Source organism: Rhinopithecus roxellana, chromosome 20, assembly GCF_007565055.1.
Source record: "Rhinopithecus roxellana isolate Shanxi Qingling chromosome 20, ASM756505v1, whole genome shotgun sequence".
NCBI lineage: Eukaryota > Metazoa > Chordata > Mammalia > Primates > Cercopithecidae > Rhinopithecus > Rhinopithecus roxellana.
In genome coordinates this window covers 24677775-24705551 of record NC_044568.1, presented here as the reverse complement: position 1 = coordinate 24705551, position 27777 = coordinate 24677775, and the positions used below count along the sequence as shown (strand labels likewise).

The 27777-nt window shown below is 55.9% G+C and overlaps 2 protein-coding genes and 1 non-coding gene across 4 annotated transcripts; all 3 read left to right on the top strand.

Moving 5' to 3' along the window:
- The first annotated feature begins 356 nt into the window (after positions 1–356).
- ZDHHC1 (zinc finger DHHC-type containing 1) lies at positions 357–22539 on the top strand. 2 transcript variants are annotated; one of them, XM_010355108.2, is made up of 13 exons: positions 371–656; positions 7493–7635; positions 8946–8992; positions 10331–10576; positions 15846–16021; positions 17496–17597; positions 18008–18132; positions 18221–18379; positions 18628–18740; positions 21409–21491; positions 21681–21774; positions 21898–21958; positions 22065–22539. In XM_010355108.2, exons 4-13 carry the CDS (start codon positions 10331–10333, stop codon positions 22346–22348), a joined length of 1443 nt encoding a protein of 480 aa, XP_010353410.1. In that variant the 5' UTR covers positions 371–656; positions 7493–7635; positions 8946–8992; the 3' UTR covers positions 22349–22539. The 2 variants fall into 2 exon arrangements, with proteins under 2 accessions (XP_010353409.1, XP_010353410.1); XM_010355107.1 differs by lacking the exon at positions 7493–7635 and having other exon boundaries at positions 357–656.
- Positions 22540–23434: 895 nt separating this feature from the next.
- Positions 23435–27165, top strand: TPPP3 (tubulin polymerization promoting protein family member 3). Its single transcript, XM_010355111.2, has 4 exons — positions 23435–23567; positions 25862–26054; positions 26342–26495; positions 26612–27165. Exons 2-4 carry the CDS (start codon positions 25867–25869, stop codon positions 26798–26800), a joined length of 531 nt encoding a protein of 176 aa, XP_010353413.1. The 5' UTR covers positions 23435–23567; positions 25862–25866; the 3' UTR covers positions 26801–27165.
- LOC115895380 lies at positions 26134–26292 on the top strand. The gene has a single exon (XR_004055580.1). It is a non-coding gene; the product is annotated as a U1 spliceosomal RNA (small nuclear RNA).
- Positions 27166–27777: the final 612 nt, after the last annotated feature.

The following is a 27777-nucleotide window of genomic DNA, read 5'->3' as shown; positions in this document are numbered from 1 at the left end:
TTTGCCCCTTAACCTGTAAACTCCCGGAAGGATCAGGATATCATGGATGTTCCAGCACATACGCTCATCGAAGTGTAAAGGTTGATTGGGGCTGGGGGAGGTCTCTTCTTGAGAGCGATGGTCTCAGGATAGAAACTGGAAGGGGGCGCGTTTGAGATGTTAGGATTTCAGGAAGACAAGCTGTGACTCGGGAGTAGGGAAAAGTGGATTTTCTAGACGAAAGGTTAGGCAGAATCTGGGAATGGGCCGACTGGGGCACCAAGGGGGTCTCTGGCAAGCCCCGCCCCGGCCGGGGGACCGGCGCGGAGTGACGCAGCGCGGTTTGGCCGCTGTGGGGCGCCGTAGCCCGCGCCGTTGTCAGGGGAACGGGCCCAGCGCCGGACGAGGCCCAGCCAGTCTGGGCCTGGCCTGGCCGCCCCGCAAGCCTGCTGGAACCGGAGCCGAAGCCAGAGCCAGAGCCCGAGGACTCGCCGGCCCAGTCTCCGTCCGGGATGGGGCCCCGCTCCCGGGCGCGTTGCCGCCCAGTCCCGGGGACCGTCCCTACCGCGAGGGTCTGAAGCGCGGCTGTCCCGGGGAGGGTGGAAGGCCAGGCGTGGGGCCTGAACCTCTGGCTGACCTTGGCAGGGCCCATCTGGCACGGCCGCCGCGGCGCGCAGGTGAGGAGTCCCCGCCCGGTTTCTCACTTCGGAGCCTGGCTTGAGCCACGGGGTCGCGGATGCTGCCGCCTGGCCAGCTTTGGGCTCACTTCCGCCTGGAGCTGGTGGCCTGAGTTCCAGGGCCCGGGCAGAGCGCGGGGCTTCGTTTTACCATGCATCAAGTTCACAGATCTTCCTTGAGCGCTTACTCTTTGCCAGGCTCTGTGCCAGGCGTGGGCACAGAGGACTCCGAACAGACGTGGCCCGTCTCCAGAACCCAGAGCATTAAGGAAGGTGGCTGGGAAGCAGGTGTCATACATGACTAAAGTGATTTTAGGTCGGGTTAGGCTCTCTGGTATTGAAATCGAGGGGTTGGTCATGGAGGGTCTGTTTTAAAAGGAAACCATGGGAAGAGTTTTTAATTTTTTCCTTTTTTTCCTTTGAGACGGAGTTTTGCTCTTGTCGTCCAGGCTGGAGTGCAGTAGCATGATCATGGGTCATTGCAGCCTTCGCCTCCCGGGTTTAAACGATTCTCCTGCCTCAGCCTCCCGAGTCTGGTGTTACAGGTGCCTGCCACCACACCCAGCTAATTTTTGTATTTTTGGTAGAAACGGGGTTTCAACATGTTGGCTAGGCTGGACTTGAACTCCTGACCTCAGGTGATCCACCCTCCTCGGCCTCCCAAAGAAGAGTTTGGTTGAGTTTCACATTTGAAAAGCTCACTTCACTCTGGCTGCTGAGCAGCATGGTTGTGACAGGACATACTGGGAAGTCAGCTGAGGACCATCCTAGTTCTGCCAATCTAGCTCTGCCTCCTAAAATAACTCATTTAGTGTCTCTGAGCCTCAGTGTTCTCATGATGGGGGTGGATGTTGTGCATGTTTTTTATGAGAAAGTGAGAGGCCAGTCACATCTGAAATCAGTGACTACAGGGATCTACAAGAACGGTTGGAAATGATAGGACCTTCCTTAGAGCTCTGTGAGAATTGAATGAGTGAATTCCATTGAAGCAGTGCCTGGCACAGAATAAGTGCCCTCTAAATGCTGGTGTTGGTTATTATCATGCAAACACTGTAGGAGAGCAATGCTGTAGGTTTGGATTGGGGTAATGGCAGCAGAGATGGTAAAAAAGTGGCTTGACTTCCTTTACTGAAGGAGAGCTGGGTTCAGACCTGGGCTGAGGGGTGGTCTCTGCTTTTGTGGAACCGTTGGTTCACTGTGGGAGACGGGTTTATAAACAGATAATCACCATGAGATGCAGTAAAAGCAACAGTGGTCCTTAATTAGCCAGATTGTTTTGTTTTGTTCTTGTTTTTCTTTCTTTGTTCTGTCACAACTTTGTTCTTAATGACTGTTGTGGTGGGTGTTCCCCAAGGCTGGCTCCTGCAGTCATATGAGTTGATTTCCTGGTTGAAATCAACAACCTTGGCCTCTCTTCATTGGCCTTGTTTCTATTCTGTGTTACTCCCTCCTTCTTGTCCCCTTTCCTTGGCTTCGTTTGTATCCCAATTTGCAATGGTTGCTTCAGGAGGAGAATGGCACAGAAAATGTTTGCAAACCATGTCGACTCAGGAATAATTGGGGTTTCAAGCTTTTCTTGCCATGGCATCAGACCTTTTTTTTTTTTTTGACGGAATCTCGCTCTGTTGCCCAGGCTGGAGTGCAATGGCGTGATCCCGGCTCACTGCAAGCTCGACCTCCTGGGTTCAAGAGATTCTCCTGCCTCAGCCTCCCGGGTAGCTGGGATTACAGGTGCCCACGACCATGCCCAGCTAATTTTTGTATTTTTAGTAGAGACGGGGTTTCACCATGTTCGCCAGGCTGTTCTCTAACTCCTGACCTAAGGTGATCCGCCTGCCTCAGCTTCCCAAAGTGCTGGGATTACAGGCATGAGCCACTGCGTCCGACCAGCATCAGACTTCTGCCTGTTATGAGAGAGAAAGCGAGGGCCCAGCTACCTCTGAGACCAGAGACTGGAGAGGTCTTTGAGAACAGCTTGAAGTTCCAGTTTAATTTTCGGTAGTTGTATGATGTGCATCCGTTAGTTGAACCAGAGCTGCTTCTCAGAATTTTAAGGTCAGAGACTTCTCTGGCACCTGTGGGGAATTTTAATAAACAAAGTACTCATCCCTAAATCTTTTGTAAATGACTTTTGTGCTATAAAACACTGTGTACCGTGAAATGTTTTCTGTCTAGCTTCTCTTTAGGTAGTTCAACTGGGCATCTGTTAAATCTCAGTGAAAATTATTTCAAAAGCAGATCCTAGGGGAAACAGAAAGTTCATTTAGGAATACTCATAGATAGAAAATCTCCCGACTGCACGGTGGTTTATACCTGTAATCCCAGTACTTTGGGAGGCCAAGGTGGGAGGCTTGCATAAACCCATGAGTTTGAGGTTACAGTGAACGATGATCATACCACTGCGCTCCAGCAGCTTGGGCGACAAAGAAGGATCCTGTCTCTAAAAAAAAAAAAAAAAAAGGTAGGCTGGGCGCAGTGGCTAAGAGGCCGAGGCGGGTGGATCACCTGAGGTCAGGAGTTCGAGACCAGCCCAGCCTACATGGTAGACTCCCATCTCTACTAAAAAAAAATTTAAAAAGTAGCCGGGCGTGGCGGCTGGTGCTACTCGGGAGGCTGAGGCAGGAGAATCACTTGAATCCAGGAGGCGGAGGCTGTAGTGAACCAAGATTGCACCACTGCACTCCAGCCCGGGCAACAAGAGTGAAACTCCATCTTAAAAAAAAAAAAAAAGTGAAGAAAAGAGAAGAAAATCTCTCACACTGGCCAGGCATGGTGGCTCACCGGCTGGGCGCAGTGGCTCACACCTGTAATCCCAGCACTTTGGGAGGCCGAGGCGGGCAGATCATGAGGTCAGGAGATCGAGACCATCCTGGCGAACACAATGAAACCCGTCTCTACTAAAAATACAAAAAAATTAGCTGGGCGTGGTGGTGGGCGCCTGTAGTCCCAGCTCCTTGGGAGGCTGAGGCAGGAGAATGGCTTTAACCCAGGAGGTGGAGCTTGCAGTGAACCGAGATCGCGCCACTGCACTCCAGCCTGGGCGACAGAGCCAGACTCCTTCTCAAAAAAAAAAAAAAGAAAAGAAAAGAAAGAAAAAAGAAAATCTCTCACATGGAAACCACAAATCCTCTAGCAAAAGGACAAGATGCATGGGAACAAAAGTTTCCTGTGGAGTGCACTTTCCCTTTGGGTTCTGGGAGTCTCTGGTAGCTGAGTTGGCTCTGGCCAAGGATGAAGCAGGTCCTGCCTAGCAGCTCCTCTGTTGTGCTGTCTGGTTGTGTGATTCCAGCTTTGACAAGAACCCTAACAGCTCATAGGAAGTTCTATGGCTTTTCCTCATAGCTCTGTAGCTGAGCGTCTTAGAATTGCTTTCAAGAGTGAGAAAACATTTCACTAAAACCAAGCACCCTTGTTAGGTAGGAATTCTTTGTCTGGCATGATAACAGGGCGCTAGATCACACAAGTGTGTTTCGTCCACAAGGCAGCTCAGTGGGGCCAGAAGGGCAGGAGGTGACATCCCCCAATCATTTATTATTTGACATACTTTTTGTTTTCAAAAGCAGTACATGCTCATGATAAAAAAAATTATATATATATATATATATTTGAACATACGAAGGAGTACCAGGAAATGCTATTTCTGTCTTACAGCTCTTGGACCACTAGATCTCCTTCCTAGGGGCTGCTCCTGTGTTTGGTTTCTTGCATTTCATTCTGGAGAGAATCTATGCATATAGGAATGTAGATGTTTATGCATCTGCCCCCCCCGCCCACTTTTTTTTTTTTTTTTTTTTTTTTGAGACAGAGTCTCGCTCTGTCACCCGGGCTGGAGTACAGTGGCGCGATCTCGGCTCACTGCAAGCTCCGCCTCCCGGGTTCACGCCATTCTCCTGCCTCAGCCTCCCGAGTAGCTGGGACTACAGGCGCCCGCCACCTAGCCCGGCTAGATGTTTTTTGTATTTTTTAGTAGAGACGGGGTTTCACAGTGTTAGCCAGGATGGTCTCGATCTCCTGACCTCGTGATCCGCCCTCCTCGACCTCCCAAAGTGTTGGGATTACAGGCATGAGCCACCGCGCCCGGCCCCCTTTGTTTTTATTCACTTGGTAGCTCCATCTACAAGTGTTCTTCGTCTTGCTTTTTTCACTTAATTGTGTATCAAAGATTACTTCATCCATTTTTTTTCTTTTTTTATCCCTTATTTTTGATGCTGCCTAGCATTTTATTGTGTGGATGTGCCATAGTTTATTTATATTGTCTTTTGTCCTTTATTATTTCAAACAATGCTGCAATAAATCTTTGTGAGTATATGTATAAGATAAATACCTAGGAATGGAATGTCTGGGTCAAAGGGCATCTATGTTCTAAAGTTTCGCCAGACTTGGACATTGCGAAATTGCTTCACTGAACTTTGTTGAAAGATGAGTATAGAAGAGATCCAAAGAAGTGGATCTGTGAAATTTGCCTCAATGTTCCTCAGTCTGTGAGTGGCAACTCGGGAACCAGAAAAGGGCTCTACTCCAGGCTTAGCCCTCTTCCTTTGGTCCCACCTGTATCTCCCCATTGGTAGTGCAGGGACCTCCAAGTGCCTGCTTCAACCCTGTCCCTTTCTCCTCTGACCCCATCACCCTGCCCTCCCAGTTCCTTGTCCTCTCCTGGAAAACCCTCTTTAGTAATTGACTTGATTCTGAAGCCCTCAGGTAGCTTGCAGCAATCCAGGGATGCCCACAGTCTCTCCGGGGCTGGTACTTTTCACCTTGGTGTGGTTCCTTTGAGAGTGCTAGGCAAGAATTTCAGAACAACATTCCTAAATGTTTTTTTTGTTGGGAGCAGAGGTGGGCAGGAGGAAAGTGGTCACTCATGTAACTATAATGTAGTTCATAATGAGAACTTAAAATGTTAAGATTTCCTTCCTTTGACTTAAATTAAGTCAAATGAATTATATAAATTAAGATACCCAAATGAAGTATAAATTAAGGTACCCAGGCAGGGCATGGTGGCTCACGCCTGTAATCCCAGCACTTTGGGAGGCCGAGCCAGGTGGGTCATCTGAAGTCAGGAGTTCTTGAGACCAGCCTGGCCAACATGGTGAAACTCTGTCTCTACTAAAAATATAAAAATTAGCTGGATGTGGTGGTGCGTGACTGTAATCCCAGCTGCTTGGGAGGCTGAGGCAGGAGAATTGCCTGAACCTGGGAGGTGGAGGTTGCAGTGAGCTGAGATTGAGCCACTGTACTCCAGCCTGAGCGACAGAGTGAGATTCAGTCTTAAAATAATGATAATAATAATAATATAATAATAAATTAAGGTAGCCTAACCTTATACTGAAAACACCATCTAAGGCTTTTCGCAAGTGAATGTTAACATGAACAGATTACTGTCATCCTGCCAATGGCTTCCATCTTGCGCGGGACAAGGGAGGGGCCTCCACAGCCCCTCCTGCCTGCCTCAGTAGCCAGGTGGGTCCTTGGCTTACCCAGGCCACAGGACCCCCTCCTTCCTGTCTTCCCTTTATCACCACCAGCCTGACTCTGTATGGTTTGTTCTGTGGCAGTAGAAGGTACGTGAAGAATGTTTTCCCAAGGCCGTGTACCTCTGAACCCTGCAAAGATGCATCTGGGGGTAGCCAGGTGGGCAGCAGGGAGCTTGTGGGCTTCACCACCACCTTCTGACCAGCTTCTCCCAAAGCACAGAGCTGCTGGGCTCCCTGCTGGGCTGCTGTGGTACCACTTCCCCCATGCCCTTCTCCCCACTGGCTAGAAAGTTTTCCAAAGCACCCTGAGCCATTGGGTCACTCTCATGCCTTAAGCTTACTTTGCCTCCCTGTGGCTCTTCCAGCAGTGTCCATGTGTCCTCACCTGGCCTTCTAGGCCCCCTGAGATCTGAGCCCCACAACTTCTTCGGTCCCATCTCTCACTGGGTCCTGCCCTCCCCTCCCTCCTTCCCCTAGCCCCCGCCCCCGCAACCTGTCCACCCTGTGTTCTGCCACATTGGATGGCTGGCCCTTGCATGGGCTGCCAAAATGCCCATTCACCACTGCCCTGGTTTCTGTTTGTGTCTGTCCAGGTCCCAGAAAAGAAGCCCCTGAGGGCATGCACCCGGTCTCATCTGTGTTTACATCCTAAGTACGCAGGCTGGGCCCCGATAAGTGCTGACTGGCCAAGGTCAGAGGGTGCCAGCTGGCCACGTTGTCGGGGAACAGAGCCACATGTCTTTCAATCTGGTCTTCTAGAGAAGTGCTGAGAGGGGAGCAACAGCCAGAGAAGTCCCAGGGTCTGGTGACAGTGTTTGGTCCCATCCATGGTCTGGGAGCCCCATATTGGATTCTCTCCGACCTCCCAGCCCTTTTAATCAAAATCTTTTGGGCCGAAGGAATTTGTGGCCACCAGCTCTGCAGGAGAAAATCTCAGTGGGCCGGGCGCGGTGGCTCACGCCTGTAATTTCAGCACTTTGGGAAGCCGAGGCGGGTGGATCATAAGGTCAGGAGATCGAGACCATCCTGGCTAACACGATGAAACCCCGTCTCTACTAAAAATACAAAAAATTAGCCAGGCATGGTGGCAGGCACCTGTAGTCCCAGCTACTTGGGAGGCTGAGGTAGGAGAATGGCGTGAACCTGGGAGGCGGAGCTTGTAGTGAGCCGAGATCGCACCACTGCACTCCAGCCTTGGCAACAGAGCGAGACTCCGTCTCAAAAAGAAAAAAAAAAAAAAAGAAAATTTTGTCAGTGAAGAGTAGGCTGGCCTGGGCATGCCTGTGGGCCAGCCTGGGCATCTATTCCGGAATGCTGCCTCTGCCGAGGGAGGTCTGCCTGGCAGCACCATCCCCATTTCCACAGCCTCAAACAAGTGCTCGCTTCCTGGACCAAGGGAGTATCCTGATTTGGAGTCAGAGGCATCCCCAAGGCTGTATGTGGCGGGTGCCTGGCTGCAGATGGTGACTTCTCCTGCCTCAGGAGTCCGGGATACAGCAGCGCTGGGGGTACGTGTGGCCACTGCCAGGCAGTGGGGCCCTATCAGCCGCATGCCTCTGTTTTGCTCTTTGGAAACTCCTGCAAGGTGTAGGGTTGTTTAGGTTTGGGGATGACAAAAGGAGAGCCAGACTTTAGGAATTCCAAATTCATGGATTCCTTTCAAAGTAGTTGCCCTGGTGATGGTGTCCCTGGAGAGCTGATGTGCAAGCCACAGGGATTGGCCCCAGAGAAGAACCATCCAGCCCAACCGTATTCACAGGGCTTGACCTGATGACCTTTGACATTTCCACAATACAAGGACAAAGATTTGCTATCTTTGGGGGACTTGCAAAAGAAAGTGAGGGCTGGGATACTGGGTCATGCATGTAATCTCAGTGCTTTGGGAGGATAAGGTGGGAAGATCGCTTGAGCCCAGGAGTTGGAGACCAGCCTGGGCAACATAGTGAGACTGTCTCTGCAAAAATAAAAAATAAATAGCTAGGCATAGCAACACGCTGCTCTAGTTCTAGCTACTCAGGAGGCTGAGGCAGGAGGATCACTTGAGTCCAGGAAATTGAAGCTTCAGTGAGCTATCATTGTGCCATGACACTCCAACCTGGGTGACAGTGCAAGACCCTGTTTCAAAAACAAAAAACAAAACAAAACAAAGCAAGGCCAGGCATGGTGGCTCACGCCTATAATCCCAGCACTTTGGGAGGCCAAGGCTGACAGATCTCTTGAGTCCGGAGTCCAGGAGTTGGAGACCACCCTGGGCAACATAGTGGGACCCGGTCTTTACAATTAAAATAAAATAAAATAAAAAAATTAGCCAGGTACGTGCCTGTAGTTCCAGCTACTCTGGAGGCTGAGGTGGGAGGATCACTTGAGCCCAGGAGGTCACAGCCCAGGAGCTGTGATGGTGCCACTGCACTCCAGCCTGGGCAACAGAGCAAGATCCTGTCTCAGGAGAAAAAAAACCCTAAACCCAAAACCAAAAAACCACCAGCTGAATCCCTGGGGAAAAACTTAAGTCCTCCATTTAGTTTTGAGACCTCTGGGGGACTACTCAGAGGTCACTTCAAATAATGCTAGGCTTGGCCTGCAGGAAGCTCTGAGCCACAGGTTGGCTGAAGGGCAGGGTGGTTAGGAGTGAGTGTCTGGCAGTCAGGGTGGTAGCCAGCCAGCAGAGGGAGATGGGCTGCGAAGAGGCATGGGTTCACGACCCTGCAGAAAGGGGGCAGGGCTGGATGGATGGAAGGCAGGGGAAAGCGGGCCAGATGGCTTAGGGTGGACCAGGATTCCACACCATTTACTATGCCCACGTTTCCTTTTATTTCAGATGTTTTCAAGTCAGCAAACATTTACTGAGGATCTACTGTGTACAAGGTACAATTCTGGGTGCCTGGGGGAAGGGACATAGGGGACAGAGATGAATAAACCCCACCCAGCACATTTGCTGCCTTTGGGGAAAGCTGTCCTAACAGGGGCAGACATGGGGATTGCAAAGCATCCCAAATGGCAAAGTAATTTGCCCAACAATGACTTAGCATAAGGGCCCCCTGACTCAGGGCGTCAGGGAAAGCTTCCTGGATGAGGCAGTGCTTGCAGTTGGCTCTGAAGATCAAGCCTCATTCTGTGGACTGAGAAGTGAGAAAGGTGATCCAGGCAGATGCGCTGAGTCGGGGTCTGTGGCACCCTTTCTGCTTAGGTTCCCTGTCTCATGGGCAGAGGCTCCTGAAAGGAGAGTTTAGCTACCAGGGTTTTAGCCCCAGCTCCTGGCTTTCCCACCACGAGCGCAGAGCTGGCCTGTCTTCCAGGTATGGCACTGCCTGCCTGGGCTGTCGTCCCATCTTGGGCCCAGATCCTGGGGATGGGGGTCTTCCTTCTGTAGCCCACCCCTTCCTGCCCGGCATTCATCTCTGGCCACTGGGCCAGCTGTCTGGCTAGAGGGTGGCGGGTGGAGGGGGTGGTTGATGCCATCTGGTGGTCTGCCTCTGAGTCCAAGAGCATTAGCCCAGCTTTCTGTACAAAACTGTACACCAGGCCCAGATTTACTTAGAGAAACATGGTCATTTCTGCTGCTGAAGGGAACTAAAGAGGAATCCTTCCCTCCGTCTCGTGAGCTGGTCCCTCCCCAGCCGAGAACCCTCAGGCAGCATGGGGCAGAGCTTCAGGCTCCCCCAGTCCTAAAGGGATTTTGTATCCACTGTGGGGCAGAGGGCAGATCCTCCTTCTGGGCGCCCCATTCCCTGTTTCCCTGAGCAAAGGATAGCGGGGGTGTCTGACACTTGGATTTGGACCTCAGGAAGGAGGTGACTAATCCTAACAGAATCAGCATGTGTTCTCATCACTCTGGCCCCAGCCTGATATTGTTACCAGATGAGAACATGTCTTATTGGGTTTAACTGCAATGGCTGTGGAGACAGCACTTTGAGTAACAGGCAGCAGCACTGTGTCCTGAATAAACCCTGGGTCCTCCTACCTTGTCCTGGCCAGGCCGGGGCCAGGGTTTGCTTTGGGCTTTGAGACAGCAGCCCACTCCCACCCTTTCCCCACTGCCTGTCTCTATCATGCTAGGATGCCAGTATCCCCGGCAGAGTAGCTGGGCGATGGTTTTGTGTCGCAGCCTACTCCCCCCTGCTGAAACCTGGCTGCAGACATGGGCCCTGGGCTCCAGCCCGGCCTCTTGGGCTAATGCTCTCTCTACTGTTTCTCCCTCCGGAGATGAACATCTGCAACAAGCCCTCCAACAAGACTGCCCCTGAGAAGAGTGTGTGGACAGCGCCGCCGGCACAGCCCAGCGGACCCTCCCCTGAGCTGCAGGGCCAGCGATCCCGCCGGAATGGGTGGAGCTGGCCCCCTCACCCGCTCCAGATTGTGGCCTGGCTGCTGTACCTTTTCTTTGCTGTGATCGGCTTTGGGGTCCTTGTTCCCCTCCTGCCTCACCACTGGGTGCCTGCTGGCTACGCTGTATCCTTGGGAAAGCATGGGGCTGGTGTGTGGAAGTGGGGAGGCAAAGGATGGCCGGCACAGCGGAGGCCCAAAGCCAGGTTCGGAGCCTCAGGGAGCACAGTCAGGGGAGCAGAGCAGGGTGGGCCCAGTCCTGGGGACCTGCTGCTTCCCAGCCTGGCCTCCAGCCTCCACCTGACCTCTCCCCCTGATAGGGTGAGTGGGCATGCCTAAAATACCTAGGAGCATGTCAAGCCCTGCAAGGATGTGAATCCTGTCCGCGGAGGCACCACAGGAGCAGTTGTAGAAGGAGGAGCCTCAAACCATCCTGACACTAATTGTGTTCAAAGCTGAACAAAGGGCGAAGTAGGGAGTAATTAGTCCATTTATCAAAGAATTTTTCACTTTTCAAAGAGTCACCATAGAATTATTTTACATGGTAAGTGTCCTGGTGCCTTTAAAATATGGTTTTATTTATGGACAGACTGTGCCCAGGACTGTTTATGGGCACATTGATTCTGTAAATCATACCCTTTTAGAGTGAGGTTGATTGTGACAAGAGACAGGATGGAGATACCCCAGAGGCTCCTGGGAATAGTGACAAACCCAGACTTGCCTGAGCCCAGTGGTGTGATTGCCCCGTCCCTGGCCACAGCCCCCAGGAGCAGAGGATGTGGCTGCAAAGCCAGGGGATTGCAGTGAAGCAGGCATCTCTGTGCTCCTTTCTGGAGAGTTCCTATTTGAGTGTCCTTCACGAAGATGACTCCTGTGGGGAAGGTGAGGGCGGCCTAAGGGTGGTTGGCAGGGATAAGCCTGAAAGCCTGGGACATCGAGCCTGTGGTGAGCTCTGTCCCTACTCAGCACCTTCAGAGCTGCACAGGACCGAGCAACTCCTGCCAGCTCTGTGGGTCTTAGCCTCATCTTCTGTCTGATGGGAAGGCTCCTACCAGGAGCACTTTAAGATATATGTGAGCACTAGAATTCATTAAGCCACAAACGTGAACATGCTCTTTTAGGAAACCACAAAGCCCTGGGCTGGTGAGTGACAGGGTAGGTGTGTGGAGGGGGACCCTAGAGGAGGTTGTCTTCCTTAGACATAGCAGTGCCATCTGGGGGCTTCTTGTTCACTAGAGCCCAGGGGCTGGTCATCAGTTCTGTGAATGGAAAACTGGACTTTCCCTGAGGTGACCAACAGGCCTTAGTGCTGTTAAGTCATGGGACATGGGAATGCATCATGGGACATTCCTCCTGTGATCTGGAATGGACACGCCCCTCACTAGGGATCACCTGAGTTTCTGCCATCAGGATACCTGGGAAACCAGATTAACCAGATAAACAACCCCATGGCTTGGACAAGTAGAAGCAAAGCAAATCATGATAAACAGAAGGCAGTAGCATTTATTGAACCCTTACATGTGCCAGGCCCTGCGTCAGCCGCTTTACATGAATGATCTCATTTGATCCTCATAGTAATCCTGTAAGGAGGTATTCTCCCCATTTCCTAGTGAAGAAGCTGGGCACAGAGGTTCCGTGACTTCCTGAGATCACATAGCAGGCACCCAGTGAGGCCAGATGGGCTGCCCAGGAAGCCTGACTGTCATGAGAGGGACGGTTTGAGGGCTCTGTCTCCACATTCAAGGTTTGTCTGCTCTGGGCAATGCAGAAGCTCACAGAGCTACCTGGTTTGCGCCTGACCAGCCTGTATGCTCTCCTTCCTTCCATCAGAGCCTTCTCCTTTCTGCAGGCTCTCTCAGGTCCCCTGAGGAGTGAGGTAGAATCATAGTGGGTACCAGGTACCCACCTTGGGCCTGGAACTGGCCTGGGCCTTAGGGATGCAAGCTGAGCCCTAGGGTGCTGGGCCCCTGGCTGAAGGGAAGGCTGGTGCACTGGAGATGGTGATCACGCCACATGGTGAGTTCAGCAGATTGTGAGGGCAGGCGGAAGCCACCTACAGCATCACCGCGTGTCCACAGGTACACTTGAGGCCTGTGGCTCCCCTCCTCCCCCACCTCAGTTCTCCCTACATGTTCTTGGCTCCTCCCCCTTCCTTCCTCACTTAAATCCAGTCAGTCATCCAGCCCTGTTGATTTTGCCTCCTAAATAGACATTGAATTGGTTCCCGGTTTCTGCCACTGCCAGCTGCCTCTCTTCCCTGGATGACCGCTGAGTTTCTAAACGGGTCCCCCACACATGCTCTCACCTCGGCCAACCCATCTGCATTCCTGCCCTTTCCAAAAACCAAATCTGATAATGTTGCGCCCCAGCTCCAGGCTTTCTAATGGTTTCTTCCTGCCTTAAGCAGTGAGGCCCAAGGCCCGGTGCGATGGTTCACACCTGTAATCCCAGCATTTTTGGAAGGCAGAGGCGGATGGATCACCTGAGGTCAGGAGTTCCAGACCAGCCTGGCCAACATGCAAAACTCCATCTATACTAAAAATACAAAAATTAGCCAGGCGTGGTGGCACACACCTGTAATCCCAGCTACTTGGGAGGCTGAGGCTGGAGAATCACTTGAACCCGGGGGGTGAAGGCTACAGTGAGCCGAGATAGTGCCATTGCACTCCAGCCTGGGCAACAGAGAGAGACTCTGTCTCAAAAAAGATAAAGAAAAGAAATGTGGCTCAACATGGCATCAAGGCTCCGCATTCTGGACTCTGCCTCTCTCCCCCATTTCCTCTGATGTGATTTTCCCTGTCCTCTTCTGTTTCCACGGCACTGGTCTTTGCCTGGAATGCCCTTGCCTCTCTCCCTGCTCCCAACACCTAACTAAATTAGAGGTCGAGAACTAGAAGCCCATGGGTGAGTTCAGCCTGCAGATTTGTTTTTTTGAATTGAAGGATAGTTAACAAAGAAAATGCACAGGTCTTAATGTTCCTTCTATAGGCATGTTTTTAAAATTATTTATTTCCTTAACATTTAAACACTGAGAGATCTCATAAAAACCCAGACTTCTGGTTCCTTTTGAGAAGCCAGAAATTGGCCACACAGACCCTCATTCTTGCATTTGTGCAAGACAGCCGTGAGCTGGAGGCACACTTCAGCCAAACTGCTGGTTGGCACTCCACATGTTCCCCACAGCCACAGTCCCTAGCCAGGCCCCCTTTCCTCTTTACCTGCCAGGTCCCTGGAATCCACTCTTCTCTAAGTCTCAGCTGAGACAATACTTCCTCAGGTAAGCCTTCTGGACCCCTTCAGACTAGATGAGGTCACTTGGTTACAAACTGGCATATCCATGAACTTTCTTCATTGTAATTAACCCATTATTTGATTGATATCCATGTTTTTGGGTGGGAGTGGGGGCCTGTAATCCCTGCACTTTGGGATGCCAAGGCGGGCAGATCACCTGAGGTCAGGAGTTCGAGACCAGCCTTGGCCAACATGGTGAAACCTTGACTCTACTAAAAATACAAAAATTAGCCAGGTGTGGTGGCAAGTGTCTGTAATCCCAGCTACTCAGGAGGCTGAGGCAGGAGAATCACTTGAACCTGGGAGACAGAGGTTGCAGTGAGCCGAGATCACGCCATTACACTTCAGCCTGGGCAACAGAGCAAGACTCCGTCAAAAAAAAAAAAAAATCCCTATCCTGGCTAACACGGTGAAACCCCGTCTCTACTAAAAATACAAAAACTAGCCGGGCGAAGTGGCGGGCGCCTGTAGTCCCAGCTACTCGGGAGGCTGAGGCAGGAGAATGGCGTAAACCCGGGAGGCGGAGCTTGCAGTGAGCTCCGGCCACTGCACTCCAGCCCCGGCGACAGAGTGAGACTCTGCCTCAAAAAAAAAAAAAAAAAAAAAAAAAAAATTCCATGTTTTCCACCAGACTGCAGTCTCTTCAGTGCTGGGGACTCTTGCCCCTGCCATATCCCTCAGTGCCTGTCACAACAAAAGACCTCAGTAGACAGCTGAATGAATGACCCCAGGAGTGAGGCAGGAGAAGAGTTGGGGCAGGCAGGGAGTAAGTGTTTGCCCTCATTCAGTGTCTGAAGAGTGGATGGCATGGTGAGCACAGTAGCTGGTGATAGCAGAGAGGTTTGGGAGGAGCCAGAGGGAAAGGGACCTTGGCACTGAGCAGAGGAGTGAATTTCAGCCAGAGAGCTGTTGAGACCCACTGTAGGAGTGCAAGCAAGCAGAGAGGGCTTTGGGTCTGAGCTTTTAAAAACTTACTCTGTGACCGTGTGAAGCATAGACTCAAGGGAACTCAGACAGGAGGGGCAGAGTTGGGAAGCTATAGAGTGGCACAGGCAAGAGATGAAGACTTGGCCATAGGGATAGAAGGGGCGGTGATGGCCACGGGATTGTCTCTCTTAGCTGTGCTGTGGCACACTAGGGCGGAGCCTGGTTTATCCGGATATCTAGAGAAATTTGGCTGCTGGGAGGAGAAGGGAGGAAAAGAGATTGGACAGCTGATGAATGAAGGATGGCAGATGGATGATGGGTAGAGCATGAATGATAGAGGGATGATGTCTGCCTGGCTAGCAAGAGGACGAGTGCAATTTTGGGCTGAAGCAGGTGGGATCGAGGGAGAGTGGATGGCTGCCTGGGTGGAATCTACGGCTGAATTTTTACACATTAGACTTTGTAGCAAATTGTCAGCAAACTTGTCTCCTGCATTTGGCCCAGTCATTGAGCAGATAGGTCCTGGAAGAGCTGTGTTTCAGCTTCAGAGACTAGCCATGCTGCCCCTGGCCAGGCCCTGAACATAGCAGGCCATCCCAGACACTCAGCCCAGGACTCCAAGTGCCTAGATTTTTGGTAGGGGAGGTAGCAAGTGTCCAAGCCCCTGTCTGCAAGGGGTTCTCCATCTGGCCCAGCTACTGAAAAGGGGGATGGCTGCATCCCTCTTGGAGGTGACTTCCTATGAAAGCAAGATAAGCAAGCTTTAAACTTCAGGTTCTTGGGCCTTAGGTGGGGTTGATCTCTTTCAGTCTCACATCATCATTTGGAATCTGAAACCAGAAACCAGCCTGAGGTCAGACCATCTAGGGCCTGCACCAGGCCTGGAGCAGTGAGGCCAGGACCCTGCGATTGGGCACCTAGGTGGCGACAGCAGGCACTGCTGGCTGGCTGTGGACTCCTTTCCTAGATGGCCCCTCCCCCTTTCCGTTTGGGGCACAGGGGTCACCTGGAGAGGTCTGATGAGGAGGCTCTGGGGGACTGGAGGTAGGAGGTGGCACAGGCAGAGAATCTGCACAAAGCAGGCTGGCATGGCAGTGGGGAGTTCTTTGGCTGCAAGGAGTGGGGTAGGACTCCCAGCTGGCAGAGTGCGGAGTGAGTCTTTAACCTGCTGGGCCAGTGCATGGGCGCCATCTTTGCCGGCCACCTTGTGGTGCACCTGACCGCTGTCTCCATCGATCCAGCAGATGCCAACGTGCGGGATAAGAGCTATGCAGGGCCCCTGCCCATCTTCAACCGAAGCCAGCACGCACATGTCATTGAAGACCTGCACTGCAACTTGTGCGACGTGGATGTGTGAGTGTGTGTGGGTGCGTGTGGCTGCCGAGTGTGCTGTGGGGTGCACGGTGGAGAGGGGGTGCTAGGGCTTCACAGCCATCCCTGATGCCTCAGAACCCTCATGTTTTATGCAGTCAAGAACCTTGATGGCGTGACAGAGAATTGGGTTCCTGAGAAGGTGAAGAGAAGGTGATTGGAAACAGAATATGAGGAGTAGTATTCCAGCAGTTACAGGAGGAAACATTTGGCCCTGCCCAAACATTTCTAATGAGCAGCTCTGCCAGTGATAGCCCCACATTTCTCACCAGTATTCCCATTTAGGGGTGGGCAGGGGCGTTGATGCCTGAGACTGTGTGCTGAGCTCTTCCTGCAGCCACCCTGCATGGTTTTCTCACTTCATGGAGGAGGAAGAGCCCAGCACTTAGAAAGGCTGATAGGCCAGACATAGCCACTGATAGCAGAGCCAGATTTACACCTGGGCGGCCAGGCCCCCCAAGCAGATACTGGTGTCCTGGCCTACCCAGGAGGAGTCTGAGGCCCAGGGGGGCCAGGTGGCTTGCTAAGGTCCCTCTGCTAACATGGAGGAGTCAGTATGTGCTGCACCCCTACCCCCTTGGCTGGTCCCAGCTGCCTCTCTAGGGGTCCCTTTCCACCCTTCTGGAGCCCCGCCGTCTCCAGGTCTCTGGTGGGGGATCAGGGATGGGGACATGGCCCAAGGCCAGCCCCCGCAGGAAGCCTGTTGAAGGGGTCTGCAGACTGAGCAAGCCCCTAGCCTTAAGGCGCCAAGGACTTCCTGCCATTCACTGGGCACCCGCCAGCACACTTTCCAAGCGGCTGCTCCAGCAGCTGCTGCCCATTGCAGGGCTCTGCCCTGTTCTGGGGGAGGGGTTGTGCCTTTGGGCCTTCCCCCGTGCCTCCCTGGGCTGGGAGACTACCCTGAGCCCCTGTGGTGAGCATGCTCACACGGATGACGGCCTGCACTTCTTTTGCCTCTTTTCTCTTAGTCCACACAGACTGAAGTTTCTGGAAAAATGCCAGTACCATTCCCATAGAATGGCAAGGAAACAGGGACCCACTGCCGGAGGTGTCCGGAAGGGCAGTGCAGGCCCTGGGCCCCACACCTTGCTGTCTGGAGCTCCCTGGGCCCACACCTGCATCTTCTGCCTTCTCTCAGGGTTCTTTGCCTGGAAAGGACGCCCATTTTCCGTTTCATGGCGCATCAGCTAGGCGCACAGTCCCGGAGCAGGAGGGGTGCACCTCCTTACCCCTTTTGCGGCTCCTGGGGTCCCCCAGCTCTTGGGAGCGCTGCCTCCTCCAGGGGCCCCACCCCGCAGCGCCTGCAGAGGGCGCGCGCGCTCCTCGTCGCCTCGCTCCGGGCTATCTCAGGCCTGGCGCTTCGTCCTTCCACGGACCCCACTCAACCGCCCCGACCGGCCGGGCCACAAAGCAGGGAATAAGCCGGCCGACTGCGCTGTGCCCCCTCTCCCTGCAGGAGCGCTCGCTCCAAGCACTGCAGCGCCTGCAACAAGTGCGTGTGCGGTTTCGACCATCACTGCAAGTGGCTCAACAACTGTGTGGGCGAGCGGAACTACCGGTGAGGACAGCCTGGCCGCACGGGGGCCTGGGGATGCACTGTCTGAGGGTGGGAGCCACAGACCTTGCAGCCCGCATGGCAGGCTGGCAGGGATGGGGATACTTAGAGGACCTGTGCCCATTTTATGCGGGGGTGCTGCCCAGAGAGAGATGCTCCTGGGTGCCGGCTGAGATGGCCAAGTGTGGGCCTGGAATCTTCCACCAAGCTGGCCCAGAGAAAGGTGGGCTGCCTGATGGGGTGGCCACCCGTCTTCAGTTTTGCTGTATGTCTTTGGCTTCTGAGGAGTTGGGGCTGTGGGGTCACCTTCAGCCCTCTGAGCCCGTAGCAATGACCCTACAGCCCCAACTCCTATGAGCCCTCCGAGGCGCTGGAGCTCCCAGGAGCTGACAGCTACACATGGCTGGGCCCAGGCTCTTTCTACATAGTGTTGCATCCGCTTTCCTGGGTGTCCTGCTCCTGGTGCTGGTGGCCACATATGTCTTTGTGGAGTTCTTTGTCAACCCCATGCGGCTGCGCACCAACCGACACTTTGAAGGTCAGTTTAGGCTCCGGGCCTATTCTCACCCCCAACCCTGGTCACCTGTCACGTCCCCAGCTGAGCACACGCTGTCTGTGCCTTGCAGTGCTGAAGAATCACACGGATGTGTGGTTCGTGTTCCTGCCCGCTGCCCCCGTGGAGACCCAGGCTCCTGCCATCCTGGCCTTGGCTGCCTTGCTCATCCTTCTGGGCCTGCTGTCCATAGCCCTCTTGGGGCACCTGCTCTGCTTCCACATTTATCTCAGTAAGTGCTTCCCGCACCTGCCTTCCAGAGCGCAGAGGTCCTCAGATTGCAGGAAGGTGTCCAGTTGGATGGTGGACCCTGAAACCATGCCCCTGCCCAGTATGGGCTCACTATGGTGGCCAGGTCTCACCCAATGGCTTCGTGTATTTGGGGACACTGGTTTCAGCCTGGGGCTGGTTGTTCTCCCTCCTGTTCTGAGCTCCAGGGTCCCCTTTCCACCACACTGAGCCCTCTCTTCCCCCAACCAGTGTGGCACAAGCTCACCACCTATGAGTACATCGTGCAGCACCGCCCACCACAGGAGGCCAAGGGGGTTCACAGGGAGCTTGAGTCATGTCCTCCCAAGATGCGGCCCATTCAGGTATAGAGGATGAGGGGTGGGAGGGGGCCTGGGTGTGGGGGGTGTTGGGCTGTGCACCAAGCAGCCAGTGAGGAGACAGGGCAAGGGAAGCAAGCCTGGAACAGCTGCTGGGGGCGGGGGTGCTGGGGTTGGGGGTGCTGGGGGCAGCAGGGACCAGGCTTGTGTTGAGCGTGTGCCTGCTCGCCCAAGCGTGGGCACAGCCAGAGGGAGCCCTGTGTTTCCCGGACCCCACGTACACACCTGCCCAGGCGCCAAGCATGCGCGGACGGCATGGGATGTGGGAGCCTGGAAGTAAGCAGGTTGGGGCTGCAGCAGGAGAGAGAGAGGGATGGACCAGCGACGGGGTCAGTGATGGGTGGCCAGGATGGAGCCATCACTTCTCATCCATGACCTTGAGCATTTATACCCATTACCCTAATTTATGCTTAGAACAGCCTCTGTTGCAGATGTGCATACTGAGGCCTAGAAGGTTAACCACAAGCTGGGTCTGGGAAGAGTTAAGGTCTCCACGCTCTGGCCAGCCTGGCCAGGCCAGTGGCTGAGCAGCCTATCCCCATTCCCACGCCCCATGGCTTCCTGAGGTCAGCAGCTGGGGTAGGGGTGATCCAGTCCTCAGAGGAGGCCCTAGGGACTAGGAAGGCGGGGCCCAGGCAGGCTTTGCTGGGGGAAGGCTGAGCCCTGGATCCCGAGGCCTCATGGCAACTGGACACAAACAGAGGCTGGTGGGTGGGTTGGGGAGGGCCTAGGACCCCGCCTCTCCTGTTCTTGTCGCCAGGGCTGGACACTGCTTGTGGGCCAGGCTGCCAGGACTGGGCAGGCCTGGGCCTGGGGCGTGCTGGCTGTGGGTGGCAACTCTGCTGTTACACCACCGTATACCTGCCCCGGTGCTGGGCTCTGATGGTGGCAGCTGTGCTGGGGAGAGGGTACTGTCTCCAGCCCCACATCAAGAGGAGACGGAGGCCCAGATAATTAGGCAGGAGACTTTCTCAAGCCTCACAGGTAGCACCCACTGAGGCAGGGCAGGCTCTTCGGCCCTGCCCTGCCAAGGCTTTGGGACCAAATGTAGCCATAGCAAAGACATTTAATTTCTGTTCTGTCCATCTGCAGTGACTCGAGGGAGGCGAACCCGGGGGACAGGAGTGATGTTCTTGTCCCTTTTTACAAAGCAGAGAGCTGAGGCTGAGGGCCCAGTACCATTCAGGAATGTACAGGGTTTTGAAGGTCTCTGAGGAAGGATCCTCTGGACAGCCATGGCGAGAGAGGACAGGGCTCTGAGTGGGGACTCACTGGGGACGCTTTCAGACTTCCGGAGCTGGCTAGGGCCTGGCGCCTGTCCCATCCTGGCCCCTCAGCTTCTGAGACCTCCTCTACTGCTGCCCCCTCATCTGCTCCCCTGTCTGGAGCCCAGGGCCCCCCAGTGGGCTTTGCCCCTCTGCTGGCCCTAGAGGGTCACTGAGTCCACACTGGGGCAGAGAAGAGGTGTGGGGGAGAGTGATCTTGAGGTCCCCAGTCCCTGTGACTGGCCTCTAACCCCTGACCCCGTGCCCCTCAGCCCAGGCTGGCGCTCCCACACCCCTCTCCAGAGCAGCAGCCAGGGCAGAGGTTGGGCGGGGCCGCTGGCTGGGCTCCTCCCCCAGATCTGTCAGGGCCCTGCAGGCAGCCACCCACCCCCACCCCAGCAGGAATGCAGGAGGGGCCCCTCTCTGGAGCCGTTGCCCCCAAACATAGGCTTGTTTTAGAGACGGCCTTGCTGTTACAGTGTCCTCTCTGCATTAGTCAGGACGCCTCCGTCTCCATGGAAACGGCTGCTGAACCCTGCGACAGCTGTCCGGGTGCTCCCGGCAAACCCTCCCACCTCCGACCCCGCCCTGGACCCGCCCCCATCCCACACCACACCCTTTCTGGGCTTGCTTTCCCCCAGCTTTTGTTTCCTCACCTGGAATCCTCCCTGGCAAAGCTGGGGCGAGTCCTGCGGGCCAGGGGTGCAGGACTAGGCCACTCCTGCAACCCCCTGGCCTCAAGGCCCCTTTGCTTTCAGGGGTCGTGTCTGCACCCTTAGGGTTGCTATGAAGATCAGGGCTTACCTGCAAGCCTGGTGCCCAGTGGGGCTGTGGCTCTGTTTATTCCACCACCTACTACCTTCCCTTTCGGCATAGTGCAGGGAGACCACCGCACATGCATTTACGCAGCCCCTTCTCGGCAGCCAGGATCGTGGCTGGTCCTTTGTGAGGGCGAGGGGTGCGCCCAGGACTCAGCTCTGCGGGAGCTGGTGGATGCACACTTAGGCCTGTTTCTCAGCCAGGGGAAAATAATTGGTTCAGAGGCTGGAACACTGGGGATGCCAGGAGCAGGTGCGGGCCGCTCTGAGCTTCCCACTACTCCCTGGCTGAGCCTCTCTAGGCCTATAGATCCATGGGGGCTGGGAGCCTTCCAGCAGGAGGCAGAGGCTGAATAAATGAGGTAAGGACCTGGGGATGAGGCAAGGGCCAGAAATGGGTGTTTTAAGCCTTACCCTACAGAGGGGTTTTCCCAGCATGGCTGGGAGTCTGGCATGAGGCCTGAGATGTCCCACAGAGGCCAGTGAGGGCAGGACTGCATGAGATCAGGGCTCAGGAGGCTCGGGAGCCACACCTGGCCTCCCAGCCTCCTTGACTCCCACCTTCCCCAGGAGATGGAGTTCTACATGCGGACCTTCAGCCATGTGCGCCCAGAGCCCCCTGGACAGGCCAGGCCAGCAGCAGTGAATGCCAAGTGAGTGTGACCTGGGCATCTCCAGTTAGCGTGGCAGGGCCATCGAGGCAGGAGAAGGGGATAGGCTAAGGTTGGGGCATGGGTCTGGCCCTTCTCTGAGCTAACAGTAAGGGAAGCTTCTCTCAGCACCTCCAGTTGGGAGGGATTTGGGGAACAGAGCCCAGGCTTACCCTCCTGCTTCCCCCTCAGCCCCTCCCAGTTTCTTGCCACCCGTGGCCAAGCGGAACCTCCACCACCCTCTTCCCCAGACACTCTCGCCCTGCCTCCCCGGATCCGACCCCAGGTAGGAGGGATTGTGCTGGGCCTCCGGTCCAGGTGGAGTGGGATAAAAATAAGCCTTTACCCTGGCGCTCACCTCTGCTTCTTTTGGCGATGTGGGGCCCTCAGTCTCCCCGTGTCTCTGCAGAAAAAGAGGAAGAGGCGCGTGTATAAAGTGCAGACGTCTGAAACCTCGGATCGGGCGTCGGGTGAGCCTCTCCCTGTCCGGGTCCTGCTCTGGGAACTCGAGGGAGGGGAAGGCAGAGTCACAAGTGAGCCGCAGCCACTGGGCTCATGTTCCCTTCCCCTGTGCAGGGCCCAGGACTCCCGGCCGCCGCTCCAGCTCGTCGACGGATTCCGCGGGCGCCAGCCCTGTGCACGCTGCTGGCCCTGCTGGCGCCTACCACTCGGCGTCGGCAGAGTCCATGGACGAGATACCAGTGGCGCAGACGCGCCTGGGCAGCGCCGCTCTGGCCGCCCCACGTGGCCAGGGCCGAGAGCCCACGCTGGCGCTGCAGGCGCGTGCGCCCGCCGTTTTCGTGAGTCCGAGTAGCGGCGAGCCCGGGGCGCCGGGCGGGCGGGAGGCTGGTCTGGCTTAGCTGGGCCGAGAGGCCGGAGGGCCGAGTTGGAGCGGCCGGCCCGACTCTCTATGCAACACCCCATCCTTGCCGCACCGAGTGCACTTTAGGGGCCCCTACGGCCGGCGGGATCGGCCTCCCTCCCCCACGACTCAGCAATACCCGCCCCACCGGCTGTGATGCTCCAATAAACTTTTTTATGCTTTTGCGGACGTCGTACTTACTTTCTTAATGACAGGAGCCATGGACCATCCAGAAGCCCAACCCTGGCCGGTCGACCGGGGGCGGGGAGGGGGTCCCTGTACAGTAGTAGGTGGCCACCCAGGCTGCCCTGTGGAGGTGCTCAGGTGCGTCTCGTGGTTAGGAAAGGCCTTAGATGGCGGCCTGGAGGAGGTTATTTTTTTTAAAGATGGGCTTTGCACTGGGAGGCCGAGAGAAAGTAGGCTTTGGACTCCGAAAGAAGCAATGGGCGCTGAGGCTGCGAGGTCGCGGGGAGGTGGCGGCGAAAGGAGGGAGCCGAGCCCGGTGGTCCCTGCAGCTTTTCCCTGCAGCAGGGCTGCCGTCGAATGCCGGCAGGCTGGGGCTGGGCGAGTGCGATTCGCTCGTGGGGAGTCCCCTCCCTTCTTCCCCACTGCTCCAGACTCTGAATCCTACCCAGGAGAGCACGGGAGTTGTGGCCTGGGGGTGCCACCCGTTCAGTAGATGGCAGTGCTCTTGAGCCAACCGTAGACCCCTGTCACTGAGGGAGAGCTCCTTCCCGATTCCCCAAACCCCACCAATGCCGCGTTGCAGCCCCCGAATGGCCTCTGGTTGACTCTGGGGAGCTGCATCTCCCCTGGAGATTGGGGCGGCTTAGAGATTTAGGCAGATCCCAGGATGGGAGGCTGTTTCCTGAGGGGGCCCCAAACTGCAGAGCGCTGGTCTGGCCGCCGCGAGGACCGAGGAGTTGCGGGGGAGGGGCGGGATGCGGCTCCCGGAGCGGCGCGGGGAGGGCGGAGCCTCGTGGGCGGGGCCGGCGTGACCTTGGTCACTCTCCCGCCGAGACAGCCTCGGGGGTGGGACTCGCTGTCTCTATGGAGACCGAGAAACAGGGGATAATACGGCGGAGCCGCCTGGGCTGCAGTCCCACCCGGGAGCCGGCAGGGAGCGGAGCTGCGGAGCCGCCTGGTCTCCCGCGTCCATCGGTCCATTCCTGCGTCCTTCTGTCCATCCGAACGCGCACTTCAGCAGCAGTCGCGAGGTAGAAGCCCATAGGAAACCCAGATGCCCGCCACCCCAATCAGTATCCTGCACCATGAGGGTTGGGGGGAGCAGCCTGGAAAGGGTCCCAACCTCCGGCGGTCCCAGCCGAGGAGCCAGCTGAGCGGCCCTGCCCTGGCCCCAAGCATTCCACCTCACAGCCCCCACCTCCTGGTCCGGCTGATTGATGACTCCAGCTGTCCCAGTGGGAGTGGGACGGGTGGCCCCAGTTCATGGGTGTGGCCACTCCATCCATGGCCTGCAAATCCATGGGGCTGTGGCCTGCAACCCAGCGCCACTTGACCACGCTGAGATGACCAATAATCCATCTTTCCATGGACAGGAGTGAGCACTGCACGCAGGATCTACCCAGTGCTTGGGCCAAGCACCCTGTGGCATCCAAGCTCCCCTGGACATTACCCTTGATGAACCAAGTGTGGGTCTTCGGGTCCCTGGTGGGAGGTTGTACCCAGGGAAAGGGAAGGGGTGTGCAGTGTGGACTGGGGTTGTGGTCCCTGTAACATAGGAGCCACCGGTGCTCACAGTCCCAGAAACTGCCACTTAGGGATGGGAGTGTGGTCACTGGGGAGGAGTTTTCAGTGGAAGATGGGGCAGCCGGACGGAGCCCAGGCTGTGGTCACTGGAGGCCCTAGTGTAAAAGGCAGAGCTAGAAGATGGTTGCTGAGACTGAGGGTGTGGTCAGGAGGTGGCAGTGGAGGAGGGGGAGTGCTGGTGGGGTCTCTACACAGGGGATCTCCGCATAGTACCTGGGAGTCTCATAATGTTAGTGTGTGGATGTGGACTGGGGCCTTCAGTGCAGGTTGAGGGTGTGGCCAGAGGGCTGTGGGTGTGTGGACAAAGGGGTGCTGATGGTCAGGGGGCCTTGATAAAGGGCTGTGGGTATTGGAGGGGGTGAGGGGCTGAGGCTGTGGTTAGGGGTCTCAGGAAGGGATGCAGGTTTGTGGCCAGGGGCCTCAGCCCCAGGGCTGCGGGTGTGGGGATGGAGGAGGCTGCTGTGCAGGCTCAGGGTGTGGCCAGGGGTCTGCAGCAGAGGGCTGTGGATGTGGGGGGCACTTTAGTGCAGAGCTGTGGGTATTACTGGGGTTGGCACAGGCTTGTTAGTATATATGTGGGGGCTGGTGGCCGAGGGCTGTGATGGTGGGTGTGAGGATGGAGGAGGCTGCAGTACAGGGCTGAAGGTATGGCCAGGGGTATAAGGCCCAAGGGGTGGCAGGCCAGTGCTGAATGCACAGGGTCGCCGAGAATGTGGGCTGGTGTGTGGCTGAGTTCAGGGTGTGGCCAGGGGTGGTCTGAGGTGTAGACATGAGGAAGTGTGTTTCAGCCACAGCCCCACATGCCAGCACGACTCTTGGGGTTCGTAACTCTACAGCCCCCACCCCAACTAGCCCCCAAACTCCTGCTCCCCCAAAACTCCACAGTGGGAGGTTACAGCCCCAGTCAGTGGTGAGGGGCCAGGAAGCTACGGTTATGCCCCAGGCGCAGGGAGTGCTGGTGTGCCCCACCCGTGGGCCCAAGCTCCCCAGTCCAGCCCAGCCCAGCCCCTCAGCACTGGGAGCTTCTCCCTGAGCCGCCCTGACACCATCCTGCCCTTAGCAACATTCTCCAAGCAGCACCACCCTCCCTTAGCAACCGTCTCCAGGCTTCACAAACTGTGGCCAGGCCAGCCCCAAGCTCCCGCTCCCCTCATGTTTTTGTTTAACAGCAAATAGTAACAAGGCCTTGCTGGGCCAGCTGCACCCCTGCCCAGGGCATGCACCCGTGCCCAGACTGGCTCTTGCTGGGTCCTCATGACCCTTACTAAGATGCCGGCCTCACTAAATGCCTGCCCGACCAGCAGCCTGGCCCTGGCCCCAACCCAACTTGGCATGGAGCTTCGAGGGAGGGGGCCTGCTCTGCCACCCTCACTTCCACCGAAGGAGGCCTTGTGCCAGGGCCAGACAAAGCCAGGGCCCCAGCTGCTGCCCTCACAGTCTTTCTGGACAGTGCCACTCTGTTCCCAGCCTGCTGTGGGTATCATGATTTCATCTGCTGAACCCTGCTCAGAGCCAGGGCTGGCATTAGTGACAAGACCGTGCCTCCCGGGGCTCTTCCTCGGGGCTCTGTGGCCCAGGGCAACAGTGACTGGCCCCTCTCCCCAGGCAGCTCCAGCTCCAACTCTGTCTGTAGCAGAACCTGCCCAGGTCTTGCAGGTTTGAGGTAGAGGCTGGGATGTTCTGGGCTTGGGGGAGGGGAAGGGCAGATTGGCTGGGAGATGACCCAGGTGGGTCTCTACAGGTGGCATGGCAGCAAGCACAGACATCGCTGGACTGGAGGAGAGCTTCCGCAAGTTTGCCATCCATGGTGACCCCAAGGCCAGTGGGCAAGAGATGAATGGCAAGAACTGGGCCAAGTTGTGCAAGGACTGCAAGGTGGCTGACGGAAAGGCCGTGACAGGGACCGATGTGGACATCGTCTTCTCCAAAGTCAAGTGAGCCCCAGGCAGCCCCTGCTTCTCATGTTCCCAGGAGGTGGGGAACTGGGGGGCTGGAACCAGGGAAGACATTGAGAAAGGGTTGGGAAACACTATGATCACGAAGGTTGTTCTTCCAGGGCAAACCTTATCTATTGCCCTCCAGAGGTGCTGACCCCCGCGATTTCCCAAATGTGGGAAAGAAACGCAATTGCATAATTTGTGGCGGCAGCGACTGCGTTTGTGCTTTCCCCTGGGGGAGAAAAAAGAAAGGGGAACACTCATGGTGCCCACATGCCTGGCAGGGGGAAGTCTGCTCGGGTCATCAACTATGAGGAGTTCAAGAAGGCCCTGGAAGAGCTGGCGACCAAGCGATTCAAGGGGAAGAGCAAAGAGGAGGCCTTCGATGCCATCTGCCAGCTGGTGGCAGGCAAAGAGCCAGCCAATGTGGGCGTCACCGTAAGTGCCCTGCTGGTCTCAGGTGGCCATGGAATGGGGTGTGGGGAATCATGGCTGTGGGTGGGAAGGGCTGGGCTCCCTCACCAGGTGCCCCTGGGGAAACTCTGTCCAAACAGAAAGCAAAAACAGGGGGTGCTGTAGACCGGCTGACGGACACCAGCAGGTACACGGGCTCCCACAAGGAGCGCTTCGATGAGAGCGGCAAGGGCAAGGGCATTGCAGGACGGCAGGACATCCTGGACGACAGTGGCTACGTGAGTGCCTACAAGAATGCAGGCACCTATGACACCAAGGTGAAGAAGTGAGGCTTGGGAAGACTGCCCCGCCAAGTGCGGCTGCCCCTGCCAGAGGCTCAGGCCTGGATCTAAGGGGCATGTGGAGCAAGAGATCCTGGTTCCCTCCCTGCTGGACTTGCCACCCAGAGCTTCCTGCCTAGTCCCATGGGGCCGGCCTACCAGGCCTCTGACCCAGGCTGCTCTGCGGCCCCTTCCTCCTCCTCTTCCCCCTCCGACTTCTGTCCACCTGGAGACAGTCTGTGCCTGTAGCCTCATGACCCCAACCCAGCCCCAGGCATGGCTAACCCCTGCCTGCTTGCCTCATATTTAAGCTGCTGCTCTGGCCAAGTGCCTAATTTTAACCCAGACCTCAATAAAGACACCTTTTGTACCAATATGGCCTGGTTGATGATGATGGGGGAATGACCTTCACACCCCAGTGACCCCCTCAGTGTCATCACCCCACTGCATGCCATACACTGCTAATCTCTCCCCTTCCCCTGGCAGCCTTGCCCAGAAAAAGGCACTCAGGAGTCCCCTTCTGTTAGCACAGAGCCATTCTGTCTGAGGAGACTCCTGAGGAAGTCCAAAGCCTTTTAGCTGGGCCTGATGGGAGTCCTGACATCGAAGCTTGCCTTCCTGTGATCAGTGCCTTGGGTTTGGAGAGTTGGCCCCCCTCCACTTTCCCAGCAGGAGGGATGAAACAGCTGACTTGGCCTGGGCCAAGCATTGGCAGAGGCCTCAGAGCCAGGCCTCAGCTCTCCGTCTGCGAACAGGGGCTACTGAGGCAAGTCATTTTGGGCTTTGGCTCAGAATATCAGAAAATGCAGGGCCAGGCAGAACCTTAGACTAGAGTAGCTCATCCAGGTCGGGCGTCGTGGCTCACGCCTGTAATCCCAGCACTTTGGGAGGCCGAGGGGGATGGATCAGGGGGCAGGAGTCCAAGACCAGCCTGGCCAACATAGTGAAACCTCGTCTCGATTAAAAATACAAAAATTAGCCGGGCA